The following is a 9,673-nucleotide window of genomic DNA, read 5'->3' on the forward strand; positions in this document are numbered from 1 at the left end:
GTCCTTCTAGAAGCTATATTAGGTAGACCTAATTAAGGAAGGGAGTTCTACAAGATAAAGCAGTCTTCATTTGAAGACTGGCTGCCCTAGCAAGTGGATGAAAATTCAGACTACAGCCTCAATTATATGTACAAATTCCTACCAATGACAGCATGTTATGTTTTTAACAGACTTAAGCCTCATCATTTTTATTTTGCTTCACTATGAGTTACATGCTGATTACAAATAAAAGCAAGCAATTCCCTGATTTAAGATTAAGTCACCCATTAAATCTTAATTGCCTGTTGGACCTCAGAATTACTGGATCTTGTTCATCTTTGAATCCCTTAAATCAGAAATAAAAGATAAATGGGAAGTTCAATTTTTTATTAATAATCTTAGAACAAATACATTAACACTTTCTTGGTGTTATAAACCATTTTACAATTTTGAAAGAATTTTCTCATATACCAATTAAACCCTCACAACATCCCTGTGAGGTAGGCAGGGTTGGTGTTATTTTTCTATTACTGAGAACTAGGTTCAGAGGTGAAGTAAGGTCACATAGTTGGTAAATGATGGAGCCAGGACTAGAACCTAGGCTTTTTGACATGCTGCTTCCCTGAGAACATTCAAGTAATGATAATCCTATGCTATATAATGAACATCTTTCTCCTATCATGATTGGACCTGTTTTTATAAGTTTGATACCACCTTTTTCCTAGTATCTAAAAACACTCAAACTGTGATAAGACAGGTCTTCTCTGTCACTGGACTATTTCTCTTCAATGTATCAAGCACCATCCTAACATGAAACTTTGTGCTTTAAGTTTGAGGATCCTTGGCTGTAAGTTCTAAATTATGATATATGAAAATTTATTTTAGAAAACTCTGCAAAAGTATTCCTATATTGAATATGTCAAACTTACTTAAAAACAACAAGCCTATTTATATTTTTGAAAGCTTTGCAATGTTTTCCCCTAAGATGCTTACATGTGTATAAGTGGAAAATAATGAAAGGTGTTTAGCAACATTACCAGGAAACCTATGCATAGTACACCTAAATGCAGGTCACATTACACTGATTTGATTTTGTTGTTGGCCTTCTAGAGGATTTTCAGGTCTGATGCCATCTCATGTATGATATCCTCAGCAACAAGCTAGAAAAATGAATTATACCAATAGAAGGGTTCAAGCAGTAGTGAACATAGCATATATGTATGGTAGGAAAAAAACACTTGCTTTTTAGTGGTTTCTGCCTAGGTCCAGTGTAAATATACTTTTCAAGGCAGATTTTAAGTTATGGCATCTCTGTTAACATTAGAAATATGAAATATGTGGTGTTATCCATTTGCAATATAAGACAAACTAACTGACCCCAAACTACCTGTTAAAAGCAGAGGAAAGCTCAAACAGCATAAAAGGCAATGGATAAAACTCAACTGTTCTAATATGGAGAGAAAAACAGCAAAGCAAACCTTTAGGCATGTAAAGCAGGTTTTAAAAATAGGAAAATGACACTGAACTGTACTATTAGGAATTAGACTATTTAAGTTCAAGTTTTGGCCTTCTAAGAGTATTGGTAGAAACTTAGGCCTATGGGGAAGAGGTGATACAGAAATGAATGGGATCTAGAAACTGGGTTGAGGAGGTGGGAAGTTAGGGAATACCAAGAAACAAATACACTCAAAATGAATTTAGAATCCCTTTAAATCTATCCTTTCCAAAAAATATTTCCTAAATTTAGAGATTTGGTCAAAAAAGTTGGTGAAAACCAAAATTGTGACTATTTTACCTTACAAAAGAAAGTATTTAAATGTAAATTAGAAATTATGCTGTACTAATGTCCACTGATAAGGCTGTAGAAGCTGACACTTGAGTGCTACTGTCCGTGATAATACATGGCAGAAAACTGCTTCCAAATATAAAATTGTTATAGAATTCAACATTAATCAAAATATTAAGAAACAAATACTTCTTTACTTGAAGCCTAATGAAAAAGCATTGGTATGCTTACTTAAGATATCTAACCGTTTAAAAAAGAGAAATCTAACAGTTTAAGCTAATATGAAAAATACTGCAGCTACTTTTAAGTTTTCTAAGATAAAACTTGAGAAGATAGAATATTCTAGTTTAGTATAATGGGCTCCAAACCAACATTTGAAATACATCTTGATTGTATTCTTTACATAGTGTCATTATCATCATCATCATCATCTTCGTGTTTTCTCTTCAATGGGTTTGATTCATTGGCCATGTTCTGTGATGAAACCATGTTGGTGGTAATGAGAATATTTTTGGGCCCAATTATTGAAGGATTAATCAGAACATTTTGAACTGCAGTTGTTGCAGGAACTGTAAACAGGAGAAAACACCCTCAAACTGAATTACCCCAAATCAGAAACATGGTAAATAGTATTCAACAAGGCAAAATATAATTCTAATAAGAACTTTAATAACATGAATTGCAATTACATCATAGAAGAAATGGGTATTTATGTTGCATTAAGAGTTGGATATAATTTTTTAATACTTTAAAGTACTTAAACTAGTATCTAGGAAAACATTAAAGTTCTTTTTTTTAAAACTTAACTACCTAAAATTATAGTTAGTACTTAGCCATGGGAAGCAGTGCACTGGACTCCTCATGGAACATACTAAAGGCCCATGTTCAAGATTAGGAATCACATTTCCCTTATATGCCAATATTTTATATAAGTAGTTTATTTATTTATTTTTTATATAAGTAGTTTACTATGTACAGCTAGGTTTCAGAAGATGTAAATTTTAAATATATGCAGTAATAAATCATGCTATAGCAGAATTTTACTTATATATTATTCCAACTTTATATGTATCCTTCCGTGAAGTAAAGGTATAATTTTTGATATACACTAAGTTATATTATTTTCTTGAGCTTTGATCCTAGTGCTTTTCCCTGAAAATGCCTTAGATTTGTGGACCCTAGCTTATTTTAATTCATTGTTCTTTGAGAATCTGATGATTGCTCTGAATACTCTCTCCTATCAAAACATTACATATATGTAAAATTTCATACAATTTTAGTAGGCTCATAGGCCCTTCTGAAGAACCCTGATTTGTAGCATTACTGCCACCTTCCTGGTATGATATTAAAACAACTCTTGCTATAGGAATATAAACTGTTCTATAATCAAAAATTATTCACAAATTTTAAAATTCAGAAAAACTTTAAAAAAGAAAAACACTATCAACACCCCTACCCCCACCTGCCGCCCATCATGTTACCTGATTTGACAGGTGTAGACTGAGAAGGCGGAATCTGCACCGTAAATCTTTGGCTTGTCACTGACACTGGAGGTGCAACTTTGTTTGGGACAGATGCTGTTTGTGGGGTTGCTGTAGTTGTAATTAACATACCATGTTAGTTACATAACTTCATTATTCTGTACTCTTTGGCATATCAGAAACTACCTTCAAAGCACAGGGAACTAATAAAGGTGAGAAAAATCATCAAAATAAGCAAAGTACAAGCTCAATAGTTTATAGATGCTAAAATTCAGAGGATAGTATAGTGGTAGAGAATGTAGGCTTTGGAGCCTACCTACTTGAGTTTGAATCCGGATTTTATCATTTACTAGCTGAATGTCTTTGGGCAAGTTATTTAATCTTTTAGTACTTAAGTTTTCTCATCTGTTAAATGGGATAACAGTATCTATTACATAAAATTCTTGTGAAAATTAAAATAATCTACCTAAAGCTCTTCAAACAGCATCTGACACTGAATTGTAGCTACATGAAGTGAAATTGGATGTCTAAAACTAGCAGAATAAAGACCCAACTTTGCTATTCATTACCTTAGGTGGCATTTTTAATTTGTTACTGAGAATTAGAAGATGTCTACTAGGCTTGTGAAGCTAAATCAACATGCAAGTAACAAAAAGCCCGTCAAATATACCTCTTAGGGTCCCCAGGTGAGCACGAAAGTCATTCCTTTTTTTTTTTTTTTTGAAGATTTTATTTATTTGTGAGAGACACAGAGAAAGACAGAGACATAGGCAGAGGGAGGGAGAAGCAGGCTCCTTGCGGGGAGCCTGATCTGGGACTCCATCCTGGGACCCCACAATCACACCCTGAGCCAAAGGCAGACCTTCAACTGCTGAGCCACCCGGGCATCCCAGTCCTATTCCTTTTCTATATTCAGGTACTTTTTTAAGCAGAAAGGGATGTTGGAGATAATTTAGTCCAAACTCCCCTCATCTTAATTCTACCCATTATTCCAGGTACAACTCAAATACCACCCTATTTTATAAGATTTCCTTGATTTGCTCAGAAGTCATTGCCTGCCTCTGAAATTACTTTGTTATAGGAGCCTTTATTAGTATCTTATCTTGTTCTCAAGATTATAAGCCTTGGCTGACACTTTTTTATCCTTATGAGCATATGGTTTTTGTGCCTTACTCCTAATAGGCACTCAACAAATTTTTGCTTAATGAATGAATTTTGCAAGACTCAAAGATATACTGACAATATAGCTCTCTAGAAAATATATTTATAGAAACATGTCTGTTCCTAGTTTTTCCTTTGGGGATTCAGGCTTTCCATACATCGTCCTTTCCCCTGGAACCAGCAGTCTGCCCAGGGAAGAGTTGCTGAAAAAACTACAACTATCCTCCCCAGGGACAGAGGAAGAAAGTTTAAATGGGGAAATGGGGGAAGAAAGCTCAAAGGTACCCAGGAATCTGGTTCTAGTGCTTTCTCTCCCCAACTCAGAATGTGAGGCCTTACTCTGACATCTTCATTCCTAGTCAAGTTTTCTGATGAAGGATTGGTTCAAAGAATTTGGTGAAGCTTAATGAAACAGTGTTATGTATTTATTTTGTCAAGGAAATTCACAATAGGTAGAGGTTTTCTTGGCCATTACCATAAGGATTTGTTAACATTTAAGTATGGAATGTATAATAAATGTCTAAGTGGGATAAAAATCACAACTGATAATTAACACTGGTTAACTTGGATAGCCTGGGTGGCTCAGCAGTTTAGCACCACCTTCGGCTCAGATTGTGATCCTGGAGTCCCAGGATCAAATCCTGCACTGGGCTGCCAGCATGGAGGGTGCTTCTCCCTCAGCCTGTGTCTCTGCCTCTCTCTCTCTGCCTCTCTCTCTGTGTCTCTCATGAATAAATAAATAAAATCTTAAAAAAAATAAAATTGGTTAACTTGCCAACATGTGTAACAGATTACCACAGCTTAGAGTTTTGTTTTTAAACCTGGTATTCAATGAAGTAGTATGAATCCACAAATAATATATGACCAAAAAGTTGCACAAATTATATATGTAAATTTCTGTCCACAAAGTTCACATGAAGGTAAATTAGAAGTGTATAATATACCAGATTGGTTTTAAAATGTTAAAATGAGAATATTAAGAGATTGTCTACACACTGCAAAAATCAAATGCTACTTATGTTAGAGCTATATGACATCTGTAGGATTCAAATTTATAAACCATAAGAGCATTCCAAGAAATCAATACTGGTCAAAGAGAAGGATAATTTCTGAAAATACTTCAATTTTGAAAGAAATCCAGCAGGAATGTAGGACAAAGAAATCAGGAAATCCAAATCCATTTATGTTTTATTACCTAAACAATGACATTAAAAGGAAGCAATGGTTTCTAAGTACCATTCTCTACTAAAAGAAACCAGGGCTCTTTGGAGAAAGTGGCTGGTTGCAGGACTGGGGTAAAGAAGCTTAGAACATGTGCCAGAAAGCAAGAAATGCTCTAAGAATGATGGGAGACCTGTCACAAGGGACACAGGAGACAGCTTGAAGGAGCAATATAGGATGGTCAGTGCTACTTTAGAAAAGATTAGTATTAAAAATACTGATTTTAAAATTTGATATACTTAAGCTTTTTGCACATTTTAAAGTTCTTTCTTTTGGTTGCATTCTCTTGCCAGTTTACTCAAATTTCTTCAATTTCTGACAAGTAGGCTACTGCACTGAGTGGCAGCTTGATTTGTACAGAGGCAGAACACAGCTTAAACTGTTTGGTACTCAGTCTATACCAATGACAACGTTGGGTAATGTCTAATTTTATACTCATTTGGGCAAGATATTCCTTGTGGCTTTCTCATTTTGAAATCTGATCAAATATATGTTTATAGTTTTATTAGAGGATGAGTAAATGTATCAATGACAACACATATTTGGGAATTTCTGACTCAGGTTTTGACTTGGATTATTGTTCAAAATCAAGTGCCAAGGCACTTCTTTACCAGATAGAAAAGTCATTTCATTCTCTCACTCACCTACAGTAGGAGTGGAAGGTCTACTACTAATAGCACCAACACTTAACCGTGGAACTAGTCTTCCTTGGTTAGGTCCCTAAGGGATTTAAAAAAATGAGTTTTTTTATTAAAGATTTTATTTATTAATTCATGAGAGACACAGAGAAAGAGAGAGAGGCAGAGACACAGGCAGAGGGAGAAGCAGGCCCCATGCAGGGAGCCCAACATGGGACTCGATCCCAGGTCCCCAGGATCATGCCCTGGGCCGAAGGCAGTGCTAAACTGCTGAGCCACCTGGGCTGCCCAACCCATCAGTGTTTTTTTTTTATTTTTATTTTTTAAAGGTTTATTTATTATTTATTATAGACATAGAGAGAGAGAGAGAGAGGCAGAGACACAGGAGGAGGGAGAAGCAGCCTCCATGCTGGCAGCCCGATGTGGGACTCGATCCCGGGACTCCAGGATCGCGCCCTGGGCCAAAGGCAGGCGCTAAACCGCTGAGCCACCCAGGGATCCCTCCCATCAGTGTTTTAAATTCAACTTTTAAACTAGGGTCTTCACAAACATATATAAACATAATACACATCTATATGAACATGGATATGAACACACACATAAAATTCTATGTAGTTTGTTTAGGGTAGAGTCTTATTTGGGGATAACAGTTAACATCCTTACAACAACTTTTAATCTTAACTAGTCAATATCTTAACCTAAAAAAGATACTCTTTTGTAGGAGAATTTCAGACAACAAAGGCAGCTAGCTGAATATATGGGGAGAACTTTTTCAGTGGTGGGAGAGCCTTAGGTTGTATTTCAGAAAGCAAGTCCAATTCCTGATGGTACATAATTTACTCTGTTACCAGGTGCCACAAAGAACTGATATAGTGGAAATACTGGCAGTTATGAGACCTGGGAATCAGTCTGAGCTTTGCTACTAACTCCATAGATGAATTGTGGATCAAGTCCTTGATATGAACACTAATTGCTGAATTAGATGAACACTAGAGTTCCTTTTAGCTCTAAAAATCTTGGATCTTATATTTTAACATAGTAGCTAATTGCAGACATGGTATTTTCAAGGCTATAAATTTAAAAAATCTTAGCAAATTATTTTAGTCTTTAATCTATCTACAGGACTCTGCTTTTTTACAAATTCCCCTAACACATCTCACCTTAAAAAAAAACTGTTGACTAAAAATTCTTACCTTTTTAATTAAGGACTTCAGTCTATAGTTTGGAGCTGTTAAGCAGTATCTGTCAGGTGGCAGTCTGGGTCCTGCATATGGCTTAATCAGTGGTAAAGGGGTTTGATTTTTTTGCCTTGCAATATCTAGTAAAAACTAAAAAAAGGAAATATCAGAAAGGGAGACAGAACATAAAGACTTCTAACTGGGAAATGAACTAGGGGTGGTGGAAGGGGAGGAGGGTGGGTGGTGGGGGTGAATGGGTGACGGGCACTGAGGGGGGCACTTGACGGGATGAGCACTGGGTGTTATCCTGTATGTTGGCAAATTGAACACCAATAAAAATAAATTTATTATTTAAAAAAGAACTACAATTTAGGAAATTTTAAGTAAAATGAACTTCAAATAAATTTGCTCACATCTCTTGGGGGAGGAGAAGTAAAAGATTGATCAGCACGACACTGGATTGCCAGCCTTACATCATCTGCATCAACATTAGGTTTCTTAGCATGACTTGAATAAATTTTTGCATCATCCAGAATTGTAGTCACATATCCTTTAAGAACAAAACATTATTAAACATGAGAACAGCTTAATATTTATGGTCACTTTTCTTATTGGAAGGTTCTTACTAACTTCCAGAAAATTTATGAATTTTGGTTCTAGTATCTAATTGTTCTAGCAATATGACTAATTTTAAACGATATCACAGTACAAATACTACTGTTTCCATAGGTTGAGCTCCTTTTTACTGCTTTAGGCTGAATTCTGTGATATTAATTGTTAAAATGATTTAGTTGAAAATATTCTTACGATAAAAGAATGTTTTCAAATTCACAAGTTAGGCAAATTTTTGGTGTTTTAACTTACGGAAAGCAAATTCCAACATTTGATTTATAACCCTTGGTTCATACTCCGTAATTCCCATATCCTTCAGGATTTGTGCCATCACCTGTGGATTCAAATAAAAACGCCAGATGCATAATCTAGGTACTAGAAATTAAGACTAGACCGAAGGTAGTATTTATGTTTAAGATAAAAGGTCCTCGTTCTCTGGGCTCCAGACTTGTACTCATATACTTTTCCTATCAAGTGAGTGTCAGGATCACACCAAACCCCGTCCTAATCTCTGCTGAAAACTTTTTTTTGGCTGGGGTGGGGGCGGGGGCGGGGGCAAGGAGAAGAAAAAGGCCTGTGTTGTCTTTCCCACCGGAAAAGGTAGGGAAGGCTACAGCTGGTTGTCATTTTCGGATGTGGCGATGGGGGAAGCTAGCATCAGAATACTGGACGTGAGAGTCAGGGCTCACAGACCTGGTGAGACGACAAAGCGTCTGGAGCCCAAGGCCCAGGAGACAAAGCCGGGTGGCTGGACTGCGCGCACTCTGGAGGGCCGCGAGCCTCCCCCTAGCGGGGCTACCGGAGAAGCGCCCCGGGGTCCGGCACCCCGGTATCACACTCCTTCCGGCCGCCCCGACTGGGTTGAAGCGGGCACACGCTCCCAGTCTGAGGCCCTCCGCCAGGGCCTGCCTCCCAAGATGTTAGCAGCGCGGAGCTTCATGCCCCGCCTCTCATCCTTCGCACTTACCAAGGCATCTCTCGGAGCGTTCTTGGGAGGCGCCATCTTGCCCGACTCCATGTTATCCTGCCACCCGTCATCCGGGGAGAGAGGGCAGCTCGCAGGCTCCTCTCTCAGGCTCCACCCCTGCGGGGTGCGGAAGGCGGGGTTACAGCGCCCGCCCCGCGGCCTGCTGCTTTTCAGCTGCTACTCAACCGTGTGGAGGCTGAGGGGAGCAGGGCTAGCTGTGAAGCCGCGGTCTCAGGAGGTTTGGAAGAGACAGTTAAGCCTTCCCTGAGGAGCCCTTGGCCAGCACTTGGAAGGGCCAAGAAGCTCGTCTTCCTAGAGTTGTTCTCCGGTAAAATGTACCAAATGGGTCACCTTTGTCTTTTCTGTGGCCCCTCCTCACATCCTCCCTGCTGCTACTCTGCCCCCTTTCATTTCCCTGTAATGCCTGCAGCGGCTCCCTCCACCTGCCCCTGTGATAGGGTCGCTTGAGTAAAATAACACCTAGTTAAATTTCTCAGATCAACAACGAATACATTTTTAGCTAAAGTATATCCCAAATACTACATGGGCTATACTTATCTGCAAAATTATTTGTGGTTGATCTCACATTTAAATTTAACTTGGCATTCTGTATTTTTATTTGCTAAATCTGGCAACTCTATCCTATAGTC

At 37.8% G+C, this 9,673-nt stretch overlaps 1 protein-coding gene across 1 annotated transcript; it reads right to left on the reverse strand.

Moving 5' to 3' along the window:
• Positions 1 to 351: 351 nt before the first annotated feature.
• Positions 352 to 9,426, reverse strand: TAF9B (TATA-box binding protein associated factor 9b). The gene is made up of 7 exons (XM_025985020.2): positions 9,024 to 9,426; positions 8,309 to 8,390; positions 7,858 to 7,994; positions 7,460 to 7,594; positions 6,273 to 6,348; positions 3,247 to 3,357; positions 352 to 2,334 (listed from the first exon to the last, which is right to left on the reverse strand). Exons 1-7 carry the CDS (start codon positions 9,072 to 9,074, stop codon positions 2,165 to 2,167), a joined length of 762 nt encoding a protein of 253 aa, XP_025840805.1. The 5' UTR covers positions 9,075 to 9,426; the 3' UTR covers positions 352 to 2,164.
• Positions 9,427 to 9,673: the final 247 nt, after the last annotated feature.

The sequence above is a fragment of the Vulpes vulpes genome, chromosome X, assembly GCF_048418805.1.
Source record: "Vulpes vulpes isolate BD-2025 chromosome X, VulVul3, whole genome shotgun sequence".
Classification (NCBI taxonomy): Eukaryota; Metazoa; Chordata; class Mammalia; order Carnivora; family Canidae; genus Vulpes; species Vulpes vulpes.

Excerpts from the sequence above, each read along its gene's own strand:
- TAF9B (XM_025985020.2), bottom strand. The coding sequence starts at position 9,074 with ATGGAGTCGGGCAAGATGGCGCCTCCCAAGAACGCTCCGAGAGATGCC. Across the intron at positions 8,391-9,023 it reads ACGCTCCGAGAGATGCCTTG|GTGATGGCACAAATCCTGAA; the intron begins GTAAGTGCGAAG and ends TTGAATCCACAG. Across the intron at positions 7,595-7,857 it reads CTTCTCCTCCCCCAAGAGAT|TTTTTACTAGATATTGCAAG; the intron begins GTGAGCAAATTT and ends TCCTTTTTTTAG.